The 27,085-nt window shown below is 40.8% G+C and overlaps 1 protein-coding gene and 1 long non-coding RNA gene across 5 annotated transcripts in view; one reads left to right on the forward strand and one right to left on the reverse strand.

Moving 5' to 3' along the window:
• Positions 1 to 578: 578 nt before the first annotated feature.
• LOC145431545 (uncharacterized) overlaps positions 579 to 27,085 on the forward strand; it is a 39,737-nt gene continuing 13,230 nt past the window's right edge. The window contains exon 1 of the long non-coding RNA XR_013911892.1: positions 579 to 650. This is a non-coding gene — a long non-coding RNA (uncharacterized LOC145431545). The remainder of the gene's footprint in view (positions 651 to 27,085) is intronic.
• The window catches only part of ltbp3 (latent transforming growth factor beta binding protein 3), a 49,693-nt gene continuing 26,602 nt past the window's right edge, over positions 3,995 to 27,085 (reverse strand). For 2 of the 4 annotated variants that reach the window (XM_080307510.1, XM_026181777.2), the window contains exons 5-29: positions 25,762 to 25,848; positions 24,095 to 24,211; positions 23,802 to 23,954; positions 22,004 to 22,102; positions 21,891 to 21,904; positions 21,739 to 21,805; positions 21,482 to 21,559; positions 20,462 to 20,590; positions 18,426 to 18,557; positions 18,216 to 18,344; positions 17,933 to 18,052; positions 16,500 to 16,622; positions 16,232 to 16,354; positions 15,930 to 16,049; positions 15,575 to 15,703; positions 15,170 to 15,340; positions 14,974 to 15,054; positions 14,595 to 14,723; positions 14,343 to 14,480; positions 14,114 to 14,254; positions 9,219 to 9,347; positions 5,632 to 5,790; positions 5,460 to 5,549; positions 5,202 to 5,330; positions 3,995 to 5,018 (exon numbers count right to left, since the gene is read on the reverse strand). In XM_080307510.1, the coding sequence (XP_080163636.1) occupies positions 4,867 to 5,018; positions 5,202 to 5,330; positions 5,460 to 5,549; positions 5,632 to 5,790; positions 9,219 to 9,347; positions 14,114 to 14,254; positions 14,343 to 14,480; positions 14,595 to 14,723; positions 14,974 to 15,054; positions 15,170 to 15,340; positions 15,575 to 15,703; positions 15,930 to 16,049; positions 16,232 to 16,354; positions 16,500 to 16,622; positions 17,933 to 18,052; positions 18,216 to 18,344; positions 18,426 to 18,557; positions 20,462 to 20,590; positions 21,482 to 21,559; positions 21,739 to 21,805; positions 21,891 to 21,904; positions 22,004 to 22,102; positions 23,802 to 23,954; positions 24,095 to 24,211; positions 25,762 to 25,848 (2,939 nt within the window). In that variant the 3' untranslated portion in view covers positions 3,995 to 4,866. The remainder of the gene's footprint in view (positions 5,019 to 5,201; positions 5,331 to 5,459; positions 5,550 to 5,631; positions 5,791 to 9,218; positions 9,348 to 14,113; positions 14,255 to 14,342; positions 14,481 to 14,594; positions 14,724 to 14,973; positions 15,055 to 15,169; positions 15,341 to 15,574; positions 15,704 to 15,929; positions 16,050 to 16,231; positions 16,355 to 16,499; positions 16,623 to 17,932; positions 18,053 to 18,215; positions 18,345 to 18,425; positions 18,558 to 20,461; positions 20,591 to 21,481; positions 21,560 to 21,738; positions 21,806 to 21,890; positions 21,905 to 22,003; positions 22,103 to 23,801; positions 23,955 to 24,094; positions 24,212 to 25,761; positions 25,849 to 27,085) is intronic. The other 2 variants (XM_080307509.1, XM_026181778.2) reach the window with 2 other exon arrangements.

Consider the following 27,085-nt stretch of genomic DNA (forward strand, 5'->3'; position numbering starts at 1 on the left):
CTTTGCCAGGTGCAGGGTAGCAGAAAACATGTCATAGCATATGCCAGTAGGAGACTGAAGAGTGCAGAAAGAAATAACAGAAATTACAGCAACATGAAGTGAGAGCCGCTCTCAAATGGGCTGTCTGGGAAATGTAAGAAATATCTCCTGGGCTGCAAATTCACCGTACAAACAGAAAACCACCCTCTGCTCCACCTTTTGGGAGATGAAGAGGAGTTTGATGGCTGTATATCCATTTGTAACTTAATCAACTGAGCAACAGCTTTAGTGCCAGAGATAGTAAGCGCAGGCTTAAAGTGTTGTCAGGTCAGGCAAACTCATGTCATGGCAACTGAGCAAGATAGTCACCTTAGAGACTCCCAGGGCAATACATCCACTCTGGCAGGTTATGCTAAGTAAGAGCTGCACAGTTCAGGCAGTTTTGAGCCCAAAAGAAAAAGCTTACCCATCACCAGAGAAAAGGTTTGGCTAAACCTTTGACTTCTCTGCTCTGACAGTGGCCCCAAGTCAGGAAAACTGAAGGATTGCTGTATTAAGTAATCAATGATGGGCATTTAAGAGAGTATTGTTTTGTTTACAGGAAGCTGTTCTGGAGAGTGTACAACAGGGACTGGAGTGCACGCAGAATCTGTTAAGGCAGACTTGAGTTGGTATGTATGATGATGTGGATAAATGGGTATAACAGTTACAGAGGTGTGTGCCCAGTAAGTTGCTGCAGCCCAAAAGACGTGCTCTCATGAACCCTTTTCTAGCCACTAGACCTGTTGATTTTAAGTTCACGCTGACTTTCACATGACCAAATACTGGTACAACTGCCAAAGTCCTTCTCTGAGAGTGGTTTATTAAGTGGTACTGTGTGCCTGAGAGCATTCAGTTCAAAACAGAAATTTTGAAAATGGGGTATTTCAGGAGCTGCACAGGTTATATGAGGTCAAGAAAACATTGAATCATCGTCAAGGTAACGCACAGTGTGAACGTTTTAACAGGACGCCTCACGGCCTATCACGACACAGCTTTCTACTGGAGAAGAAACACTGAGTATTTTCAAGAACTATTAAATGTGCACAATGGAACTCCCCATGAAACGACAGGTGACTCACCACATTACCTCTGGCTTGGAGTGCAGTCACACCTTCCTGTAGATGCTTTGCTAGGTGAAAAGCAGGTATAGAAATTAGGAAAAGAATTATGGCTCATTTATGATATCATATTGGTTTTTAGGCTGGACATAATTATTCCACAGATAACTGGCAAGAGTGTGGTAAACGGGCTGCAAGGTCACAATCTTAGAGAGGGGGTGGCCAAAATTCAGTCCCTCTGGGCGCTGGGGTGTGAGGTGGTAGCAAAGAAAAGACAACTTGCAAGGGAGTGTGAGGTCCACAGGATTTGTTCCTTGCCGTGTTGTCTAATTTGTCCAGGTTCATTTGTCCGGCAGCTTATTATGCAGCATGGAAAAATGAAGTTTAAATGTTAGTGCTCTTTGATTTACTGAGTAGAATGAGTTCCTTGTGTTCTCAAAATAATGATCTGTCAAAGGTTCACAGTAGCAGTCGGCTATCCTAGAAAAAATATATTCTAATGCAGTAGTCATTCAATGTAAGACATGTAGGACACTGGGCTAAGAAGATGAGGTTCAACACTAAGCATGTGGCAGTGTGTGACATTCTCTCGCCCATCTTTCGCTTCATCATCCTACTTTCTCTTCCTGTGTGTTGCCGATGCTGATGTAGAGGGTGCTGACAGTATGCCTTCTTCATCAGAGTCATTCCCACTGCTAGAGGTGGTGTCTGACAGTTCGCTGGAGGGCCTGAATCAGTTATTGGTGATCTGGTCATTGTCATCATTATCATCCTCTTTTGGCCACTTCCAGGTACCGGGCTAGAGAGCACTAACATCATCCTCAGAATCATTTTCAGTGTCACGTTCAGCTTCAGATTAATTCCAAATTGGCTTCTCACCATTACTACCCTCTTCATCGGCCTCTTCTGCAGTATTTTCATGATTGTCCTCAATAATTATGTTGGAAATGGCATTGTGCTGTAGTTGTTCAGGAAAAAGAGAGTTCAAAATACAGACCATTTCCTCATGTAACAGGTCACACATTATACCAACCCACAGCCAGCTGACCAATAGACAAATTTTGTCAATTTCTGCATATCGTTTCACTAAAAGTAATGCCTGGAATATCCTACCCCTATAAAAACAAATAGATAACTATTTTACTGTTTTAATGCTCAGATAGTGGGAAAACACTTTGTGAAATCTGTGCAAATCTCTGTGAAATCCAGTTGTATCTGAGAGCTAAATCAGTTTAGCTTTCACATTTCAGCAGCAAATTTCCCTTAGTGGTGCCCCTGGCAATAATGTCCACAACACTGAAGGAATTATAGTGACACAAAGAGACCACAAGATGGTGCCATTATTTAAGTAGCTGATAACATTTGTGGGCTTTTAAGTTTAGGATATCATTTTCACCACTAGTTTAGCCCTAGTTTAAACTGATTGTGTTTGAAACTTGAGATTAAGATTTAGATAAAAAATTAACTTGTAGAAAATGATTATGGACAAGACTTTCAAGCTTTGATATCCAACATCTGTAGGACCTCATTTGCAGCACTTAGAGGAATGGCTACATTTGTCTTGTGTTACTACTTTAAACTTTTTTATTGAATATAACAAAATCTATCTATAAACACTTCCTGATGCTGCAGAATGTTTAAGCCTACAGTATTTAAAATCTCACCACTAAATATGAGAGGATTGCAGATTGCAATCAACTGAGTTCTGCTGTCTTACTTACCAGTTGAACTGCATAATTAAGTTCGTAATCCAAGCTATGGTAGCCACCGTAGGACAAACACTCTGGCCACCATTCATCTGTATTTACTCTGGAGGACACTGTAAAACTTTGTGAAAGGTGCAGGATACAAGTCGAGGAGCTAGTGAAGCTCACTTCTGCCTCATAGCGATACTGAGGGGAGTTGTTGAGGATATCCTGAACTTGTCATTAAGCGCTGCTGTTTCTGCTACAGTTAAGTGCTGTTAGCCTCTGTTAGCTGCTATTAGCCCCTGGTAGCTACTGGTAGCTGTCGTTAGTAAACTGCTGGACATTGTTGAACTCACACACTTATTGAAAAACTTATTGAAAAACAACAATCTTAGGTTATAACCAGCTTTTGTTGTAGTTAAAATGGCTGGCCAATGAAATTATCAAAATATTTGTAAAATACAAAACTTTAAACTTAAAAACTTATTTTGTTAAATATAATTCAGAACATTTGTTCCAATTCCAAGGAGTTACTTCTCCGTCGTGCTTATTTTGTGTGAGGATACAATAAAAATCTTGCTCGTGCTATTGAAAATGGTATTGAGTATTAAGCATTTTCCTGGTTTACAAGTCTGAAATTCTAGTATCGGGAAAACCCCAGCTAGATCCCTGACTTTAACTCACTTGAGGTGAGGAGGAAGAAGATTGGCAGGTTTGTACACACATATAAAAATGCATTTAGATTGAACTGTATTCAAGTTGGTGGGGCAGCATGATGGCTTCCACAAGCCCACTCCTATGTTTTCTTATGAATTATTTCTAAGCTCATGAGAATAAGCATGTAATTACACACTAATTAAGGTGCATTTATGAGTACAACATTCTATTTTTCTTTTTAAATAAACTCAAAAATGATCTGACTGTACCTTTAAAATGTGAAATCAGTACTGTGTGTGGAGGAAAAAAAAGCACATGAACATAAATCTAATGGAAGATCTTGGGAGACTCTGCCATCCACTGGGTTTATTTGCTTTCTAGGCGTGCTTGAAAGGCAACACTGAATCATCCACAGTCCGATCCGGCATATTTCTGAACATGACTGTGGGAGAACTTTGTGCCTCCCTGCCTGAATGTGTCTGTCTGAACTTAAAGCATTGCTGTTTTCCACATATCTTCATATGTGTGGAAAAAAACATATTTCCCTCAAACAGAAGAAAAACAAATGCATGAAAGGGTGTCATTTTTTTAATCAAATTCTTCTTATCACAACAGCATCTTTGGCTTTCTAAATACTTTAATGCAGTGTTTAATGGCAATAGGTGTTAAACTTGCTTGATTTCTTTTTCAGAATAAGCTATATTTCGCGAATATTTCCACTATATTTATTGCTAAGTGCGTGAAATGTTTTTATCAAGCTTAAGTCCACTTAGGTGCACATGTCAAATTATACAAAAACCTCAGGTTTCTCATATTTTACATAAACAAATAAAGAAGGGGAGGACAGGGACCAATCCACGAAACAAACTGTACAAAAAAAACAATGTCAACAACGTGTGGCAAAGAAATAAAATCCAGATGACTAAAACATGAAAGAATGTGGATGCAACTGGGAATGTAAATGGGAATACCACAAGGCACTGCTACAATATACAACTACTGAATAGGTTAAAGACAATTATAATACCATAGAAATGTCTGAAACTCATTTCCTCATTGTTTGAATCAAAAATTCAAAAGAAGATAAAAGCAACTGGGAGGTCACAAAATGCACAATTTAAACTACAAAAACAGTTCAAAATAAAAAAATAATTACAAAATACTTTTAGCGCACAAATAAACAAACATATTCCTTGTCTGTGTTGCAGATCTTTTAAAATGTGGACTGGCCAATGAAAAAGGGGCTGACAATGATATGTTTTGTACATTTTATATTGTTATGACGTGGCTCCCGATGACAACATGTTTGTATGTTTACTGCGTTCACACAGTCCCATGTATGTACCATGAGAGAGGAGTGTAAGAGCTGCACGTGCTGGTTTGTTTGTGCACGCCGCGTAGATGGGGAGAGACGTAGCGGCACGCAGAGCAACGCACAAAGGTTACCGAGTTCTGCGACGGATGCACACGTTTGGCCTACGCGTGTGCACAAAGCCTTGCTTGCACAAGCACTTGTACGAGCCAGAAGTGTTCACACAGCGAGCGTTCTTGCATGGACTAACACGGACATCTGGTTCTGCACACTCGTCAATGTCTGGAACAAAGAAAAACAAGTATTCATTAGTGACAATGAGCCATAAAACAGAAATCCAAACATTACTTGACAGAACAAAGTTATAATCTGCACATTGGCTGCTGTACATACACTAATAAGAGAATCTAGGACTCTAAAAGAATATGTGTATTTGCATTTTTGTAGTGTATATGTAGGACAGACCTATACAGCGAGCACGCGAGTAGTCTAGCCTAAAGCCTGGGTTACATTCACACATAGTGCCCAGGTAGGAACGGACACAGCGGCCATGTCCGCAGCTGCATTCGTCGGAATCTTCTTCTGAACTGTCACCTTTTCACAAAAAGAACCAGGGGAAAAGAGAAAATAGGGGCAGAAAGAGGTAAATAAATAAGCCTTGTCTGAGGGCAGGAATGTTTCAGCTATCACTGATTTTTAACAAAAACTGTCATTGAGTGTTACCCGGGTTGTAGTTGGGAAAAGCTGCCTGCAAATCCTGTTCCCCGTCTGACTCCGTCTCAAGATGCATCCCACACAGATGGCTGAACATTGCTGGGTAAAACAGATAAAATTCTTGCTAATTCAATAAATGGATTAAGTCCTAAAGAGGTCTGGTAAATTTTCAGTAGCTCACCTGAGTTTCTGGGAGGGCAGCTGTTACACTCGGGCCCCCAGCCACGACCGAAGTGACAGCAGCACTCTGAATACGTCACCACCCGGTTCTGGGGCTCGCTGCAGATCCAGCCCTCCTCAATTCGCGTGAAGCACACATCCTTGTGAGCTGCAGTCCGATCTAGAGATGGAAAAAAGGATAAAAAACAAGTCATGAAATTTTAACTGATCTCAGTGTTCAAGTGTATTTAATAAGAGAAGGTAAAGAATACTAATCTTAATATATAATATTTGAAAAAAGTCAGATTGGTTCACATTGCAAATTACACCTAAAAACAGTAAATGTACATTTTTATTTGTACTACAAAGTAAGCACACAAATACTATTTTTTTACAAGCTTGTAATATCTGGGAGTAACAAGCATCAGGCGCCCATTCAGACATGTATATCCATCTACACCATATGGACAAAAGTATCGGGCCACCCACACACTTAGGCTACGTTCACACTGCAGGTCTTAATGCTCGATTCCGATTTTTATGTCTGCTTGTTCACACTACAAATAAAATGTGACAGCAAACGCGCTCTAGTGTGAACCCTCAAAGTGGCCACATGCGCAAAAGAAGACGTCACACACAACGCGCTCTGTTTAGACTCGAACCAAACAGTATTGTTTGACTGACGGCCCTTAATATAAAGACTTGTTTCGGACTTTACGTTTCCCAATTTTGCTTTAAGTTATAAAGTTATTTTGTTATTTACATATGGCCTAATAATTATCCTTATTGCTGTTTTAGAGAGGAGCGGTGCTTCAAAGGATAGTTGCAGATTTCTGTCAGAATCTGCAGATTATATAGTACAAATGAAATGTTCATGTTTCTCCAACGTTGTCTTCCCAACAGTTTCACTGACATCTACATGGGATGGCCAGGAAGCGTTCGCGATGTCTTATCGGGTGCTTCTCCGGCGCTGATAATTGGCATCTGACGGATTTAATGCAACATGACCGTTCAAACAGCAGTTGCTTTCTAAAACATCAGATATGTATCGGATTCAGTACCACATACGAAAGTGACCCAGATCGGATTTGAAAACATCGGATTTGTGCCGTTCACACTGTCATACCATGATCGGATATGGGTCGCATAGGGTCAAAAAAGTTGGATTTGATGCGCTTTCGCCTGCAGTGTGAACGTAGCCTAAACCTACAGGAGCTGCTCAGCCATGAAAACCCGGGCCATGAAGCTCCCAGCACACAGTTTTTGTGCTGTTGTTAAGGCGGAGGAAGTTAGGAACTCTGCAGTTATTCAGTCAGCAGGGTGTTGGTGACATTTACACACAATGTGCCTCAGCACTCGGCCACACCGCTTTGACTTTACATGGTCTGCCACTTTGTGGCTGAGTTGCTTTTGGTTCCTAAACTCTTTCACTTCATAATAATACCGCTACTGTTGATCATGGGATCATGTAAAAGGGACTTTTTGTGTCATCACAGTGGCATCCTTGTAGTACAATGCTTAAATTCAGGGCGATATTTAGGGAAACCCATTGTTTTGTTTGTAAAGGCAGACTGCTTCTCTCTTAAGAGAAGTAAGAGGTGTGGCCAAATACAATTGCCCATACACAGTCAAATGAAAATAAGACTGCATGGAGTCCTGTGAAAAACTAAATACACCCCATGATTCAAACTTGTAAAACAACTTTCGGCCCACTCTTCTTTATGACATTGCTTTAATTAACTGAAATGTGTAAGCATTTGTTTATGCACAACTCTCTTAACGTACCGCTACAGCATTTAAATCAGGTTGAGGTCTGGACTGGGCCACTGCAACTCCTTATTTCTTTTCTCTTTATAAAAAAAAATTGCTTGTGTAGTTTTTATCATTTTCCCCTACATGACCCAGATTCAGCCAAGATTTAGAGATTGCCTCACATTTGACTCTAAAATACTCTGCAATGATTTCACGGCCAACTCAATGAGTGAAGGTGCAGGCCCTGTGTCCGCAAAACAAGCCCAAATCATCACCCCATCCACCACCTTGCTTGATGCTTGATTTGAAGTGTTTGTGCATATGCTGTGTTTCATTTTAATCAAACGTGGTGCTGTGCATTCTGGTCACAGTTCCTGTCGTCTTGTGGTTTGTTAAAATGCAAGTTTGCAAATCTAAACTAAATCTAAATCTTTTTAAAGAGAACAAGAAATGCTTGTTTATTCTTTCTCTGATTGTGCTTGTCATTGACTTTAACATTACCATGGTAACTGAGCATGTTGTCTGAGTTGAAGCTCTTGACTTCTTGTATTTTCTCTGGGCTGTCTGACATTGTGATGAATTTGCTAAGATGTCCACTCCTGGGAAGATTGTGGCATTATGTTAACAAAGACCTGAATCCTTCTGGCCAGCAAACATCCAAAACCTCTGCTTTAATAGAGGTGCTCACATTTGCTGATGATCAGTTAATCAAGTGGATTTATTTAGAAGCACCTGGCTGCTACTTACCCTCTTAATACATGTGGAAGGGTGTACTTAGGTTTTCATTGGACTGCAAAGAGTCTTTTTGTATGACTGTAGTGTACGTCTCAAACTACATTTGGAGGATGGAGACCTGATCACGCTATATACTTCAAACAGATTCAGTTATTCTGTTCAATTATTCATAACGTCTTGTATCTAGGGATACGTGATAAGCATTGAGTTACCAAAACCATAAAAACACCAACAATTGTTGCTTTTACTAAGTTATTCATATGTGCAGGATACTGACAGGCTGACAAATAACAATTCCTGCAGTGTCTCTGTTTGTAGTGACAAATGATGGATGTACAAGTGTAAGACGCTAATATGATGAGATGAGAAGGCTAAAATATATTATAGTTCTGCAGAATTATTGAGAGTGGGTTGTCAGCCTTTCATGCACTGTGTTTAATAGGAAACAACACTCTTGTTGTTTGCCAGACAAAAAAGACAAACGGCTGAAGTTTAGCTTCATTAGGCAAAAACCGAATAGTTACAGATCGTTTGCTTTTGGATCTGTTTGTTCTCAGCCTCTACATTCTTGGAAATAAAGTATTATAATGTTTACTTTTAATGTTTGTCACACTTAAAAAGTGCAGCGGTGTTAATTGCAAATATTAAATGACTCCATTGGCATTGAAAACTAATGCTGTGAATCGTGTATCGTGCAGGCCTTTCTCCAGCAAATGAGAAGCTTTCAGATGCTGACTAATTCTGTAACCTAATAAATGCAATTTTCATCCACAATTTAAAAAACCCAAAACAAAAAGGATGCACATGTTTCTTTGTTGTTGTTTTTTTATTTATTTAAAAATGCAGACGGAGTTGCGCAAATTATATGGTTACTGTCACACACTCTGGCATTGTTTGTGTGCCTAAATAAGTATATTCACCATATTTTTCATAACTACACAAAGAACAGGAAACTTTTTCTCTATAAATTGGGTAAAATGCCAGATAGAGCCAGTAAAGGCCAGATGGGACACAAATTGGAGGAATTACAGTCGGGAATTACATAAGCGGCAGATGACGAGGTAAGCCAAAGCTCATTTTGAGTGGTCAGGTTCAGGTGAGCTGACGCTGCTTTGTACCCACCGTCATAGACGCACTGTTTCAGCGCTGCACTGAAGGTGAGGGGAGGGTCACAAAAGCAGTGAAAGGAGCCGGGCGTGTTCTCACACCTCCCGTTCTTACAGTACGAGGGGTCCTGGCACTCATTCACATCTGCAAAGGGCACCACAGACACTGGTTACAGTAGGAACATCTGCTTGGGGCCGGCTATTAATTCCAAAAGAAAAAAAAAACACATTACGATATTCAGAATAATTCAGTCTGGCAACTAGTATTTTTTCCACTTATTTCCTAGAAGATGTGAAAAATACATTTCCTGCAGATGTTGCTTTTTGTTAAGGCTGATGTGAGCTCTTTTTGTAAGGGTAAGGTTTATGTCTTAGTTACCCTGTATGTCATATTTGCTACCTGTTTACATTTTTATCATAAATACTAAACATGAGGTTTTTTGTGATAAAATTTAGCCATGCACAGTACAACACCTAGAACTCCTCTGATGTATCAGAAAGTTTAAAATAGGAGGCTCGGTTCCAGCTACATTTCAGTCTGCCAATAAATTTAAAGACACTTTAAAAGTAAGAATGTACTGTTATGCACAGTGGCTGAACTAGTTCTTTGATCACCTGTTGTATTTGTAAGTTTGCTCACTTAATAAATGAACAGTGTCTAATTTTGATGGTAGTTTAATTTCAATAGAGAGAGAAGGAATATCAACCAAAAAGCCAGAAAAAACACATTACATAAAAGTTAAAAACGGATCATTGAGTGAAATAGGTATTTGTTCCTCAAGCAAAACATGACTTAGTTCTTGAAGGAGTAGCACTGTTGTCAAGTTTCTTGTAGTTGGTCACCAGGTCTGCACGCATCTCAGGAGGGATTTTGGCCTGCTTCACTTTACAGAAACTTTCTGAATCCTTCAGGTTTCTTGGCTGTCACTTAACTTCAAAGCTTCAACTCCCAGCAATGAGTTTCTATAAGATTGACATCTGGAGACTAGCTAGGCCACTCCATATGCTTCTTCTTTAGCCAATCCTTTGCTGTTTTGGTGGTATGCTTTGGGTCGCTGTTGTGCTGGAAGACCCATCCGTGACCCATCTTCAGTCTTCTGGCTGAGTGAAGGAGGTTCTTGTCCAAGATTTTAATTTATACGGCCTCTCAACGTAGTAAAATCGTCCTGGATCCTTAACAGAAAAACAGCCCAAGGCATAATGTTTCCAACTCCTTGCTTGAGTGTGGGAATGCATCTCCCAAGGCTTCTCTGAATCATTTAAGCTGTTCACTGGCAAACAGCTTGTTTATGTGGCTTCTTGAGCAGAGGGACCTTTTGGGCGCTGCTAGATTTCAGTCCATTAAAGCACACTGGTGGTGTTTTTGGTAACTGTGTTCCCAACTGCCTTCAGATAAAGAACCAGCTCCTCCCGTGTAGTTTTGGGCTGATTCACCACCTTTCTCCTCATCATCCTCACCGTATGAAGCAAGATCTTTTACGGAGCTCCAGACCGAGGCTGACTGATGGTCATTTTAGATTTCTTCCATTTGAATAATGAATAATAACACTAAGAGCTGGCAGCTTCACACCAAGCTTCTTACTGATGGTCTTGTCGTCCGTTCCATCCCTGATGTCCTTTGACAGCTCTTTTGTCTTACCGATGGTAGTGGAGAGGTTTGATTGGAAGAAACTGATTTTGTGGACACGTGTGTTTTATACACATAACGAGTTGAGATCAGGAGTATCTGTAATTGATTGACTGATTGCAATCTGTGTGTACCATAAAAATTAGAGACTGTTCATTTCTTTCTAAGTAAGGAAACTTATAATAATTATTTTCCCCACTGTAGGCCATTTACCTGGATTGGAGTTCTGCTTATTATTACTTTAAATCTCTGTTCTTTTCCTTGAAGCTTGAATTTAACAAAATATGGTGGGACTACTGTAGACTAGAACCTACATAATAGGGTTTTACCAAATACTTAGATGTCATTCTTAAAATAGAGACCTAATCACAGTGGATTTTCACAGTTTTCAGTTTCATACGCTTGATTTCTATTTTCAGTACAGAAGTACCAAGGATTTTGTGAAAAGCATACAGTTACAAACTATTTTACACAGGCCTTATGCTTTCCAAAATTAACATTTTATGACAAGAGCATATGTAGAAGTAAGTTTATTTTAGACTCATCAGTATCCATCCACCTGTTCCTGAGTAATTTATTTATGTCGTGGTTGTAGTGGTAACAGGCAGACCCAAACCATTTATACTTCGTACTCTCATGAGTCCGGGTCCTGTTATCTAAGAAGCTTTCTCTATTTTTGCAACTCTAGCATGTCAGCCACAAAAAACTGAGGTGGACTTTCCAGGAGCTGCTAGAGCCTTGTTTTGATGACATGATGCAATGGATTGGTCTTGGTAGAGTTCTTTTAATTTTAGGGATTTTGACTGCTTGTATCCTGCTTGAGGTTTATGACCACTGGTGGGACTTAAATTGACAATTCATGTGCATGTAGCATTTTAGTTTTGTTGCTAACATGAGAGCTGGTCAGCTTTATAGGAGCCGATGTCCCGAACCACAGGTCAGTGCCAAGATTCTTAATATGATCCTGTGTTACCTGAACTCCTCCACTATGAGCTATTGCTTCCCATGTCACCTGTAAGGTGTAATCCTCCATTCTGTGGGACAGAACCGATCTGAAATTTGAGGCAACCATCTATGTCCCAACTGTACCTTATTCAGCAGCAAAGTGCCTCTGTGAACTTCATCTGCACATCTGCAATGGTGCGTCATTGCTGCAACATGAGACACACTCCAAACCCACAGTTTGGTTGTGTGCATAAATATAGTATAACAGATAAAACAAGGATACACATGGTGTTGAGAGCCCACTTTAAAAGACTGACCACATTTACACAGGAATTCTGGCAGTATGTTCATCGTACTGCCCCCCTAAAGTCATTCTTCACTGCTGAATTTCAATACGACTTTTTTACTTCATTTGCTTTGCAATTGTAATTCTAACTGCAAGTCCTCAGCCTTTGGTCATAATGGGAAAAAAAGCAATTTTCCTGTATAACACAGATTTTTCCACCATGATATTAGCAAAATTACACTCCATGGGACAGTTAGGCCTATCTGGTAGCTGATGCAGCTCAGCACTGAGTGATGACCAGATGAAAGCCCAGTTATTTTTTCCATCCACAACATTAACTTCAAGATTTATGAAACAGCTACATGATAAGTCATTCTTTTCCAGCGTTGTGTAACACCAGGAACTCAAAACCTTCTTTTTTCCAGTATAGAAAACAAAGCGACTACTTCAAAAATCTCATCAACATGCAGATTTCTCCTTAACAAATGTAATATTTGTTCAATGTTTGACACTGATGAGCCACAGATCCAAGCAGCAATCACACTGGACATCACAAAGACAACCGCTGACTGGAGTTATCTAGATTAGAGAACATGTAAGCATTATTAAAGCCAAACCTAATACTTGTAGAGGAAAAGGAGGCTATTTTTAACAACTCTGTCTGTTACAGCACTGGACTGAGACTGAGTCTACAGTCTAAATATAACATTTTTCCATCACAAGCACAACTTCACAGGTTGTTGTGAAATTCACAACTGATTTACGTGGACAGCACAAGCACAAGGTTTCAATCTTTATATGCTTTAGCTCTGTTGACTTGATAAAACATCGCTCTCATTATATCACCATTGCTACATGTAAAAAAACAAAACACAGTCAGACAACTTACAGTATTGTGCAAAAGTCTTGAGTCTCATAACATTATATATTTTTCTAGAAAAATGGGAAATGGTTGTAGCTAATTATTGAAGCGTGTGTTAACATAACTGTAGAGTTGGCCACCTTTATTCTTCAGCATAGCCTGAACCCTCTTAGAAGAGCTTTCTTGTAATTTCTTCTCCTTACCTCCAGCGAACACAGTGATGATGATTTGAATCATAAATTTTAAATTTGGATTTATTATTCAATCAGTCTGGCTTCTTGATAGAACTGAGACTGATTCTGATGAGGCTTCACTCAGATGAGCCATATGCATCACTGTGCCAAGTCTTTGCTGGATTTTTCCCCCCATATTTATTAAGGCCGTGAGGTTCAGATAACGTTCATCTGCTATAGACGAGACAGAAAAACTTGTCAAGTTTCTTCAAATATTTTAAGGACACAGTGCACACCATGCCAAAATACATCAAATCTTTGGCCAATAGCTCTTTAAGGATCATCTGGCTGGTGCAAAAATACAGGTTCCTGGTAATAAAGTAAATAAATATTTAAACCAATTTAAAATTGGTTCTGTAAACACAACAGTGGTAGATCCCTTGAGTTGGGTGCCTTTTTATGCTTGATCAGTGTTAAATGGCTTAACAAATAAAAGAAACACTTCTCTGAAAATGGACAGGTGCAAGGACTGGATTGAAAATAAGTGAAAAAGCAGCTGATTAGCCAAGAAAAACTTTGAAAGACCTCCTAAAAGGTCACTACGAGAAAGGTCTGACTCCTTGCAAACAAAGCATAAAGAAAGGAGGGGTGAGTCAAGACTTTTGCACAGTATTGTGTGTTTGAAATGACACATTTATTACAGCAGCAGAATATATTCGTTTTGCACCTAGGCTCCAAGACCATCACTCCCTACAAATATAATATACAAAACTTGGGGAGTGAAGCGTAAATATAACCCCCCCAAAGGCTTTCAAAGTGTATTATTGATATATGATGTGAGGAGAGAGTGGGGTTTGATATGTGCATGATGCAGTGCAGCTGCAGTAACCAGCTTAAAATGGCTCACAGACGTTATTCATTTTAACCAGGCACAGAAATATTTTGTCTTACATAAAACACTTACGTAACATATAACACTGATCACTGGTCTCTCCCACTGCAGGGAGTCTGCACTCACCAGCCTGCTCCTCAGGAGTCACACAGCTGTTGCGGTCAGTGGCCAGGGTCCAGGGTGGAGAGCAGATGCAGTAATAGGAGCCCGGGGTGTCCACGCAGCGGCCGTTTTTACAGTTTTCTGGGTTCTCACACTCATTCACATCTGCGCAAAAAACCCAAAACAAACAGTGTTCAGGATTATTCCTATAGTATCCTGATAAATGCAGTTTAAGCTGGGCGAAGATACTAACCTGCTACTGTTACCATTACGCACTTTTTCCTGTTGGAGTCTGGGACCCAGGGTTGATTGCAGTTGCAGTAGAAGGACCCTTCAGTGTTGATGCACCGGCCATTAGTACACATAGACTCATCGTGACATTCGTTCACATCTGGGGAAGAACAAGAAAAGAATCCATCAAACATCTTTTAGAAAGAACCTAAAAATCTCTGTTTTGATTTTTCAAAATGAACCTTTAATACATATTTTTATGGGAGGGATTTACCAATGCACTCAAGGAGGTTGCTATCGTAGTAGAAGCCCTGTTGACAGTAGCACTCGTAGCCTGGAAGCGTGTTCTCACAGCGACCCTTCTTACAGATTTCTTCAGCAAACAAGGAACACTCGTCAATATCTGTGGACAAGGAGAGAAAGATTGCTTCCTGAGCGGCAGATTCACAGCTGATTCTCAGAGGGATTAACTGACAACTGTGACTAACAGCAAACATTAGAAACTGTCAGCTTCTTTGGACATGGATGAAACAAAGGCTCTGCAGCTGATTAAAGTGGAGCTCAGATTGTTTTAACATCACAGAATGGATTAAGCACTGTGTAATTCTGGTGTGCAGTATGTGATCTTGGCTCTGACTTTACACAATACCTACCCTGGTAGGCCGGGAGGTTGTACTGGAGACTCTCTTCATAGTAGAGACCCTGCCCATTTGGACAAAGGTCGTGGAACTCGGCTGGGTTGGAGAAGTAAAAGTTGAATTCACAGTACATGATGTAATTTCCACGTGTTTACTGAACACAAATATAAGTTGACTTGCTTTTTGTGTACATGGTAAGGTTCACATTTACCTGAATGGGAGACAGGACAGGGATAGATCTCACAGTGATCTCCCCATCCCACTCCGATGGAGCAGCAGCACTCCTGCTTGGTGACATTGGTGGCCAGGACGCTATCGCAGAAAACGGTGTCATCAAGGTTCAGGTAGCACTCTTTCTTCTCATCCATCACCACTCGAACAGCTGCAGCATGAGGAGGGTTTAGTGTGGATTTCCAGCGACTTCACTGGGCTACAAACGGCCTTGGGTTTAACTCGGTTCAATTTTATTTATAAAGCACCGAATCACCACAAATCACCTCAAGTTAGACCCTACTATAATGCAAAGCCCAGATGCCCTTTCTTTTTGACCTTAACAGCTCATACATATACAGAATATGATGATTTATGTCTTCTGAGGAAATCAGAGCAGACTTACGCTCACAGTAGTGTCTATCCTCTGAGAGGATGTAACCGTGATTGCAGACACACTCGTACGAGCCCGGTTTGTTCCCACAAAAGCCGTGGGGCTGGCAGAGACTTCTGTCCAAGGCGCATTCATCAATGTCTGAAAGAGAAATCAGACGGGCTGCTCTAAATATGGGAATTCATACAACACCTGAGTTGTGAGTAAGGAAAAAGTGTGCTGTTTGTGCATTAAATGATTCACAAAAATGATGACCTTTCAAAATTTTAAATAAAAGGCCAAACGTGGTGTTCAATCCAATTCACAACATTATCATTTATTACACACAATCCTGTTTTCTGGTTAAAACACGACGTGACCGACTGACCTTGGCATTCCCTGCCTCCGACCAGTTTGTACCCCTGCTGGCACTCGCAGTGGTATGTACCCATCTTGTTGATACAGCGGCCCCCATGACAGCTTGATGGATTTTTACACTCGTTGATATCTGACGGGAAGGAAACAAAAACAGCGCCAGAATGTGAAGCATGTGATGGGAAGCTGGAGCTCTGTTCTTTCCTCGAACTGGTCAAGGCTTCACTGAACTTTTTTTTATGTGCTCTTAATAAAAGCAGGTGGTTAAAAGATTGCATTTCACTGTCAGCGCTATCTGAGTGTATGGTTTCATGCCTTCACAGTGGCTGCCCTCTTGTGTGCGCTGGTATCCTGGGTAGCATTGGCATTTGAAGGAGCCGTCAGTATTGATGCAGTGGCCGTTAGCGCACAGCCGAATGTCCGCACACTCATCGATGTCTGCGTGAGAGAAATCATTTCAGTGAACCCAGCTGGTGCAAACACACCTTCTTTTATTGACAACTCCTCATTAAAATGCGCTTGTGGGGATGAGGTTGCTCAGTTTTAAGACAGGCTTGCTCCAGGTGACAAAAGCATTACTTACCAGTGCAAGCTTTGCTGTCTACAGATGGGAGGAAGCCCTCGTTGCACAGGCAGCGGTAGGTACCAGCCAGGTTCTCACAGTGACCGTTAGGGCAGATGCCAGGCTTCTGACACTCATTAATATCTGGTGAAACGTGGGAGAGATCCAAACAACTTAGTGTGATGCAGTAGCCACAGATCGCTGCTGCTTCTTTGGATTCTTGCTGAGTTTACCTGCGTATTATCTTGATGTTTGGGTTTGACAAGACTTGATAACCGTTCCTGTCACTCTACTACAAATTCCTGCTACTGGAAGTATTTGCCACTTATTTTGGGGGATTTGACATGTGATTTATGTTCAAGTTCTATATTTAGTCCTTTGACTATGATATCATTTCCTAGTGCTTCAGAGCTTTGTTTCCTATGCTGCTAGTTACCTTTCCTGTCCATTCTCTCCTAGCCTCATCTCTGTGTTTTGGCTTTTAGCTCTCCTTTGGGAAGTCAGCCCTGTTTCCATGTCAAGTTTGGATGTTTGAGTCTGTGTCTCGGTGTTATTTATTTCCTGTTTTATTTTGACAATCTCTTGTCTCCTGTGTTTTGTGTTTAGTTCTACTTCCCTCAGCTCGTCCTCGGCCCTCACCCCTCATTATCTCGTGTGTATTTATTCTTTGTTTTGTATTCCCTCGTGGTAGTGTGTTCCTTTGCCCTGTATCTCCTGTGTTTTACTTTAAGAATCAAGTTCCTGCCCAGTAGCTGTTTTTGGATTTGTTTTCCTGTGGACTTCCAGCAGTAAAGCTGTGCTTTTGAGTTCATTCCTGGTTTCCAGAGCCCTGCATTTGGGTCCTAATCCTGTCTGCCTCACTGCCGAATCCTGTTGTATGACTTCTTGTCTTATTTTGTGAGTCTCTTGTGCCTTGTTCTTAGTTCTACTTCCTGTGTCTTTGATTAGTTTCCCAGGTGCTGTCACTTCCCCTAATTGCCTTCTGTGTGTTGTGTATTTACTGCCTCAGTCCACTTTTGCTCCCAGTCATGTCATACTGTTTCGATCCAATTATTTTGTTCTTGAGCATAACTCAGCTGTCATAAGACAGGTCACCAGAGAGAGAGACATTCATGCTTAAATTCACAGTTACAGCCAATTTCGATTTATCATTTAATCTAAGTGCATGTGCTTGGACTGTAGGAGCACCGACGCAGACACAGGGAGGAAAATAAAGCCAAATAAATGTCTTGCTTTTTGTTTTTAAACTCTTCTCTTACATCCTGCATTTAGGTCCTTAGTGTGCACACTCCAAACCTTAACCTTGATTTATTCCATAAATTACAAGGCGGCAAATGAATGTCACGCTTTTTTTTGTGTCTCAATCTCAGCAGGTTTTGGTTTTCTTAAAGTTTTAGTGTAATGATAAAAGGCCACTAGTGATCAGTTTTGCTGTATGGCAGAGCTGCACTTACCATAGCAGATGCCAGCACGGGCTTCATGACCAGGCAAGCAGGGGACACACTCGTAGGAGCCTGGCGTGTTCTCACATTGCTCATTGGGGCAAGTGTCGGGATTCAAACACTCATTTATGTCTGAAAAAGATGTGGAGAAGCTTACACACCGTCTAGCTGTGCACATATTAACAAGTAGAGCACGGACGCATGCATATTGTAGCAACACACATAGTAGGTGCTGTGTCAGTGGGAGGCCTGTGCTCTAGTATGCACAGTGTCACAATGACCTGTGTTTTTTTACCTTCACAGGCTGGACTACGGTGTGACTTGCTCCTAAAACCGCTGTGACATTCACATTTATAAGAGCCTGGTAGGTTCACACAACGACCCCCGATACCACAGATGTCCTGGTTAAAGCACTCATCCACATCTGCAACACAGAGAGGTCAGAGTCAGTGCAGGGATATAGAAAAAAATCATTTTAATCTTGGAAAGGCTCAGCTTAACTTACCTACACACTTAAGTCTACCATGCTGCACCATGTGTTTGTAGCCTGGGCGACAGATGCATTTGTATGCTCCCTCTGTGTTGACACAATAGCCTCTGCCATGGCCGCACGGCTCTGACTCACATTCGTTATCATCTAGACAACAGGAGTGAGAGAATGAGTCAAGTGAAAGCAGTATTTAATACAGACAGACAGCAAAGGCTCATAAAGCTTAAGGGACAGATGGCTGGAGTTTTTCACCACGAATGAATGTCAGTCGTTTGGCGAGATCAAGTGGCTTTTACTCAGGAAATTAAAAGCATAGTGGCTAAAAATATGAGTTTTTCATCATAGAAATTATAAACATACCCGTTTCCTTAAGAAAGCATAAATTATTTCTATTTGCACACAATAATAGAATTATTTCAGAAAATATAAATTACCAAGGTGAATAATATAGCTAAACCTTTTATTGCAATGATAAGCTTTATCTTTTTAATAAAGAAAGTTAAAATTGATGTTAACTGGAGAAAACGTTGTGCCAAAAACCAAAGAAATCAGACTGAAAGAAAAAGAATTGTTGATGCTCACAAAGCAGGAGATGTATATGTAAAGTTATCAAATGTCAAGAACTGGGTTGAGAAGCATCATCTGTAAATTCAAAGAGAGACACACAGTACCGAACAAGCGTGACAGAGGTAGGAAGTGAAAGATTTCAAAGCCTCTAAAGAAAACTAGTGAGAGTTTCAAAGACCCAACTTCAAAGACACGTGAGTGACTCAGCCAAATCAGAAACCAGAACTGTGGGGAGGAACGGACTATGAGGCATCAGAGCAAGAAAAACTCCACTTCTGCAGAAGAGACACCTTCAAGCCAGACAGTATGCTAAGGACAACCTGGAGAAAGATTATCCATACTGGAAGCACCGTCCGTACAGTGTAACATAGTGGTGGGAGTATTATGATGTGGGGATGCTTTAGTGTGTCTGGAACTGGGAATCTTGTTGAGGTGGAAAGAATCACGAAATAAGAAACCTCGAGCTGTGTCTTCACTTTGGTGGTCCAACAAAACAACAACATATGTGACCCCAGGCTGTTAGCCCTGACTTGAATCCCATTGAGAATCTGTGGGGTGAACTAAAGGAGACCATCAAATCTGGAGGATCAAATCTAGAGATTTGCTAAAGAAGAATGGGCTGAGAGCGCCAAGGAGACGCACGTGAGACTTGCTGAAAAGTACAGAAAATGGCTGCACCCAGCAAAAAGATACATGACAGACTATTAGCATCATGGGAGCTAATAGTTACAGGTGTAAACATAGCTGTTCAGTGTGAATAGGCCTGCACCATGAAATTTGAGTTCAAATCCAATTCAATACAGCTGCTATTTCTGCTATAACAGGAAATAACATGTAAAATATTCCTGTTATGTGTCTATTTTTACTCTTGAAACAGCTCAAGGCACTGCTCATCAGGAAAACACATGCAATCAGTGAAATACGCCTCAGATAGCAGAAATGCTTCCAGGGCACAAATAAGTTCTTACTGTGGTTTGGGATGTGTCATTTTGCCATTCAGTGTTTTATGCCTTTAAACACATTTGAAATTGAAGTTGGTTCCATTTTAGCTGAAATTCTAACACTGCTGATGACTTTAATAATGTCAAAAGTCACAAAACATTAATGACAAGCAGACTTTAACACATCTTTGTCTCACCGGGAAACCTTTGATTTCTGGTTTGGAGAGTATTTCTGTATTTAGTCGTATGTTGTCATAGTGATGAAGATGCTCAGTGTATTTTGTGTTTAATCTATTTGCAGGTATTTTGTAAGTTGCAATGTGTTGAGCTCTTGCAGCCACTGTAATGTTTCTCAAAAAGAGATTTTTGTTGCCGTTGTTGTTTTTTTTACATAATATTTAACATAATAATTTTTATTCTCTAAAAGCTGTGCCTTTCCATTCCTATATGAGAAATATTGCTTGAAAAAAAAATCACACACTCATATGTGAGGTGAGAAACTACTCTCTGCTGGCTCCTCCTGTCTCTACCATTGTCTCTTACCCTCACAGATGTTCCTCTGCGGGTTGAAATGGTAGCCAGGATGGCAGTGACAGATGTGCCCGGTCAGGCTGTTCTCACATTCTCCATGACCACAAATGTTTCTGCTCAGCCTGCATTCATCTGTCGGTGCTTCAAGGAGGAAACAAAGAACGACATCATATATATATACATGCATATATATGGATACATAGATGCAGAAAGCTGAAAATGTCCATGCCGTGCCTACATTTTTCTGTCACTGGCTTTGTTTGCATTCTAGCAGACACTGAAATGCGTCAGACTTTTTCCAAATTAAAGCCAGTGACAAAGCTGAATAGAAAACGACCAACTGAAGCTGCCATGAAAGAGAAATTACACTCAAGGAAGACTCTAAAAAAAGTCACACATCTGCATAGAAGACAGACCAGATGAAAGCAGCAGAAGCACAAAAGCTGAGCCCTGTGAGTGCTTTGGATTCCTGCTATCATTCAGCACATTTTTTTTCTTTTTCATTTCATGGAAATGGAGTGTGACTCTTACCTGCTAACCTGCTCTTAAATACCAGCACACTTCACCTCCATAGAACCGAGAGACTGTAAACACGGCCTTGAGGCTGGTTCATGCTTCATGGTTGAATGCATGTGACATGCACGGTGCCCCAAAGCATCAGGTAATCACTAAAGCAAAGCATGCGTCAGATCAGATTGGCTTACTTGACTTATTCCCCCCCCCCCCTTTTTGTTGGATTGTTTTAGCCTTTAAAGTGGAGTGCTAAAACAACGCACAATAAAAAAATAATTTAAAAAAATGGAGTGCATCACATGACAAATGCTGTTCACCACACGGAGAAAGTCAACATGTCATTTGTGAGAAACAAGCGCCCATCAGGGGATCTTCTCTTACTGGGGAATGTGGAGAGCTGGATTTTTCTACCTTTGTGGTGCATGAAACATGAGCCAGCATTTATATTCAGAACCCTTTAAGAGATTAATAGAAAGAGATTTTTTTAAGCTGGTTTGACGGCTTGTGTTTGAGACTCACGGAAGACTTTTGTTTGTGTTTCGAAGGGGTCATTGCCGGGGGTCATTCGGATGATTGTCGGTGGGGTGGGTTTAATAACTGTGGAGAAATGAAGTGGGCAGACTTCAGGAGGATGTATGACATGTTCAAGTCCTGATGTTTGATCATTCTTCACAGCATTCAGTCTACAATGTCTACAGATGTTCCCTGCAGTGTGCATTTAGTGAATGAATTTTCATATGTATGACTCATGCAGGCGACCCTCGAGGTGCGCTTACCAGGCACACGAGGACGGGTGGTACTGGTGGGGACCTGGTGCGCAGTTGTCGTTGTCTCTGCATGAATCTGATTGGAAGAGACGATCTGATTTTTAAACGGCAACAGCGATTGCTTTTTATTGCTGTATTAAAATGTAGAAACTATATCTTACCCTCTTGGTGTGCTCTGAAAGAAACGGCAATAAAGGGAAATTTAAGCTCTCAATTCACATGATTCATATAAAGATTTTTCTAAAAATTGCAAAGAGATTCTTTGTGCACTTACCTTGGTTTTCATGGTCGCTGGGGACGGTGATTTGCACCGTCTCTCTTATGTTTTGCAAAAAGTAGCCTTTCCCAGCAGGGCAGAGTTTTTTGAAGGCCACTGAATGCCGTCGGGAGGAAAAAAGAGGAGAGGACTTAAATGTTGCTTTAATTCTCACACCCTGTAAAATAGGTTCAGCCAACTAATAGTAAGTTTGGAGAATCACTCCGTTGATATGTTTAAGTACAACCAAAAAACTGCATTTTGGACTCCAACCCCGCAAAGAGAAATAGTTTAAAAAGCATATGGAAATCCCAAAATGCAGATTTTGTAACTTTAAGAGAAAAAGAAACTACACTGCTTAAAAATAATTGATCTGGTCAGTTGAGTAACAGAGGGGGTGAATGATGGTAATGAAATTAATACCAGGTGCACTCAAAGGGCAACAATGAGACAACCCCAAAAAAGCTGACATTTTCCCCATCAGCAGGACCGGTATCAAGTGCTTAGTGGAAGGAGGGACAGGATGAGTACTGCTAGGGTCACAAAATGACCTCCAGCAGGTCACTGGTGTGAATGTCTCTGACCAAACAATCAGAAACAGACTTCATGAGGGTGGCCTTAAGGCCTGATGTGCTTTATTGGGCCTTGTGCTCCCTGCCTGGCATGGTGAAGTCCTATTGACACAGAGGGACACACACAAATCTACAGGCCTGACTGCCATTAGGCATCAGGATGACATCCTTGGACCCATTTTCAGACCCAATACTCCTCATGCGGAGTACGCAGGCAGTTCCTGGAGGATGAATCATTAGATACTAATCACAAGGCCCCAACACTCGCCTCACCTAAATCCAATAAAACAACTCTATTTCAGTTTATCTGGCACCAACACTTTGTACTGTCCAAGAGCTCAGTGATGACCTGATCCAGATCTAGCAGAGATTCCACCGGGACACCGTCTGTCCTCCCATTAGGAGCGTGCCCAGATGTTGTCAGGCATGTCAACACATGGGGGCCATACAAACTACCATTCTGAGCTGCTGCAGTGAAATCTCAGCAGAGCCTTCTGGATCAGCCTACTGCATAATTTTTCACCTTTTTTCAGGGATCTTTGAATTCAGCCTTTTGCAGGTCAATCATTTTTATTTCATCATCAAATGCTGTGTCATCCTTTCATTCCTAACACATCGCCTGGTCCATATCAGTATAGATATCCAGCATGAGTGTATTTCCCCACTGAGCTCTTGTATGTTTTCATAGTTTGACTTTAATTTGTTTGGAGCAATGTATGAATGTTTATCTTTTTAAATTAAATTATGAAAAGAAAATTAAGTATATTCTACTTAGTTCACTTAATGGCCAAACAGTTCAAAATATCCTGCTTTTTTTTTCTTATTCTATTCATCCCATCAGACTGAGGAGAGCAGAAACTGTTTACATCTGAGAAGCTGTAACGATTTATTTTGTGCAACTATTTTAACTAATTATCAAACACGGCAGCAAACTGTATCTTCAAGCATGGGCAACAAAATGGAAAGCTCGAACGCTTTCTTTTGTTATTGTTATTTCTATTTCAAACTTTCATGTCATCAAGAATGAAGAGCTGAGCTGCATAATGACCTGGAAAAATCTCTACAATATATCTAGCTAAATGAAAATAATGATTATTTATTTAAAGAGGAATTCTCTGTTGATCATAAATAAGTAACTTTGTTTCTAGACTATGCTGGTGTGCAGCGAGTGGACTGATGTCCCCGTGACAAAAACGAACACGACGCTCGACGTGGCAGGAAGTAAAACCCGTAAACTGACTCACCTGTGCCCTCCTCAGGACATCTTTCACAGTTTCGGCCCCAGGCTTTGCCCACTGTGCAGCAGCATACCACCTGGGTGTGGGGGGTCGGCAGCGGGTAATTGCAGCTCCTGTCGTTGGATGCTATCCGGAAGCACTGACCCAGAGGGGGATACTCTAACACAGGAGAAAAGTGTTGTGGCAATCTATCCCGACAGTACATTGCACGTTTGGAACGATTGTTTCATGTCTTGTGCTTTGTGGCTGTGCAATACAAAGCAGAGAAAAGAAGAAAGCCAGAGAGGGTTTATATTCACCAACACATCGATTTCTCTCCAAGACAAAACCAGATTTGCATGAACACTTGAAGCTGCCCAGTGTGTTCAAACAGTCTCCGTTCTGACAGACGCCCTGCATGGAGCACTCGTTGATATCTTCAGGGTCAAGAAAAGATAAGATTAAAATTAAAATGGCAGAAACAACTCCTAAACTTGGCTTTAAACTGTTCTTTTCCTTGTTATAAGCTACTCCTGGATTCTGTAAAAAAGTATTTGGCCCCTTCCTGAATTTTAAATTTGTTTTTGCACATTTACGTAAATGTTTCACCTCATTGAGCAAATTTTAATATTAAACAAGGACAACCTGAGTAAACCCAAAATGTAGTTTTTAAATTATGTTACCTACTTGGATCTGTGTGAAAAAGTAATTGACCCCAAAAGAACAGCAAGAACTGCAGTCAGGTGTTTGTGGTGACTGGCAAAGAGTCTTTCACGGGCCACACTGAAGGCCCGAACGGCCAGGTTGAAGTCATGCCAAAGCATCTCAATGGAACTTTGATTAGGCGGACTTGCTGGTCTTCGAGCAACTTAAAGAAGTCCAGATGCTTTATCTTTAATTGTTTTTGAAATATTCATGTTCAAATATTGGCTCAGATTTTAATGTGTGAAAAAATGGTTTGAGAGTGGGTCAATGGAACACTTTGCAAATTAAAAAAAGAGAGCAAAATTACCCTGAAAAACATTTAATATATAAAGGAAAAAATTCACTGACCTTATTACATGAAACTGTGTGTGATCAAACTGTGGGCCATAAAATGTTTACGCAAATTTGAGATGACGCTCAAGCAAGAAATGTTCTAAATAAATGGCTGGTTTGACATGGAGTGACCCAAATTTGAGACGGGCCTTTGTGCTCTTTGTGGTCAGCAGTGGTTTTCTCCTTGGACTCTCACACGGCTGCCTTTTTTGTCCAGTCTCTTTCTTATTGTTGAAACATGAACTCTGACCTTGACAGATGGAAAGTGATGCCTGAAGATCCTCTTGGATGAGTCGTCGCTGCGCTCTTGGAGTAATTTTTGTCAGCTGGCCACTGCTGGGAAGCTTCACTACTGTACCAAGATTTCTCCATTTACGGATAATGGCTCTCACCGTGGTTCATTAGAGTCCCAAAGTCCCTCATTACTGAGGGGAATTACTTTTTCACAAAGGGTTTGGATAACTTAACTAAGGTCATATTTTAAAAACTGCATTTTCTATTTATTCTATTGAAGTAGCAGCAAGAAGAGGCACTTGCTCCATATATTGGTTGTTAAGCTTAACGTGGGAATGCTTTACAAACATTCAGAGATGAACTTAAACACTTGCTTTACTTCTCTCTGGGATCACTTCCTCGGAAATGAAATGCTGGTTTGGTAGCGAGGCTACAAATACACACAGCCGCTCTATCACATGATGCACACTGCTCCGAAGTGCTACGGTTATGAGCTGAGTTACACCGTGTCGCAAGTTTTGTGAGGTGCTTTTTTGATATTTAATGGATCGGATTACATTTTTAATTTCTCTCCGATATCCGATCCAGTAATTTACATCAGTATCGGACCGATACCGATACGTAATATCGGATCGGTCCATCTCTAATATTAACACTTATTGTTTAAAGTAAGAATTCAGGGAGGAGGAAAATACTTTTCACGGCTCTAGTTTACCTTTACAGTGAGTGCTGTTGAATCTTTTATAGCCTTGGGGACAAGTAGAGCCATAGTCTTCCACAATGTTCTGTTTGACTGATGCATCTGAGGAAAGACACAGCAGAGCACACAGGTAAAGGTATATGAAAAGCAGATAGTTTGACATCAAATTATACAAAATGTTTAGGCACCCACCAGGTAAATGCACCGCAGTTGCAATTTTTTATACCTCAAATAATACAACAGCCCTTTACAACTAATCAAGCAGCTGTGAAACTCCCACATCACCTGTACCTCAGGTATTCTCGTCTAAATCTCATCAGTAAATCTTATATAAGGCTTTAGTGTCTCCCTACTGTTGCTACAGATCTGCAAACTGTTTTGCAACCCAGCTCCACCCCTGCCTCTCCTTTCATGCTGTGTCTGACAATCAATACTGTATCCTTTGTAATGCCTGTTCTGTTCTGCCCAGTGATCTGGCTGCTGTTCTACACACCTCCAGCTTTCCACACAAGCAGGTAGAACAGGAGGAAGTTCCTACACTACCTATAGCTTACTGCAGGTGGAAATGAGAGCTTTCTTTTGAATGTAGTGGCCCCGGTTATCTGTTCATGCAACACTTTTTCACGTCCCTCCCAAACTCTTTTCTGAACAAAACCGCTTCCATGACTTTTTGAACGACTGTCACACAATCAAAGCCTTCAAGCAAAGCGTGAGAAAAGTGAGAATAGTTTTGTAATTATTGTAGAGGTGTGGGAGTTGAATTCTTGATAGGAAAAAACACAGAAGTCCTAGTTTAAACATCAGTAATTGGGGAAAAGCACCTTTTTACTGCGAGCTAAGTGACAGGGCTGTCTCCCAGTGTCTGTGGAGGCTCTCTGCAGGTCTCCCACAGTCCAAAGACACGGCAGTCCAGAAACATGAGTTTGGACTGTGGAAGTGTTGTTTCTAAATCACCCATAGGCGTGAATGAGTGCATGAATGAGTGTCTGTCTTTTTGTGTTAACCCCTTTTGACGGACCACCTATCTGGAGGGTACCACACCTCTCACCCAATGACAGCTGAGATAGACTCCAGACTGAAGGGGATGGTTAAAAACTATTGCCTGCAATTCAGTTCAATTCAGTTTAATTTATATAGTGATAAATGTCAACAACAGTTGCATCAAGGAGTTTTATGTTGTAAGGTAGGGAGCCTACAATAATACAGACAAATACCCAAACTTGAGCAACTGTCATCAAGAGCAAAACTGTACGTTTATGTCTCAGTAATTGCTACTTCTCATTTTTTATGTATTTGTCTAATTGTGTGGTTATATAGATCAATGTTCCTTTAATACTTT

The sequence above is a fragment of the Astatotilapia calliptera genome, chromosome 10 (assembly GCF_964374335.1).
Source record: "Astatotilapia calliptera chromosome 10, fAstCal68.1, whole genome shotgun sequence".
In the NCBI taxonomy this organism is placed as follows: Eukaryota; Metazoa; Chordata; class Actinopteri; order Cichliformes; family Cichlidae; genus Astatotilapia; species Astatotilapia calliptera.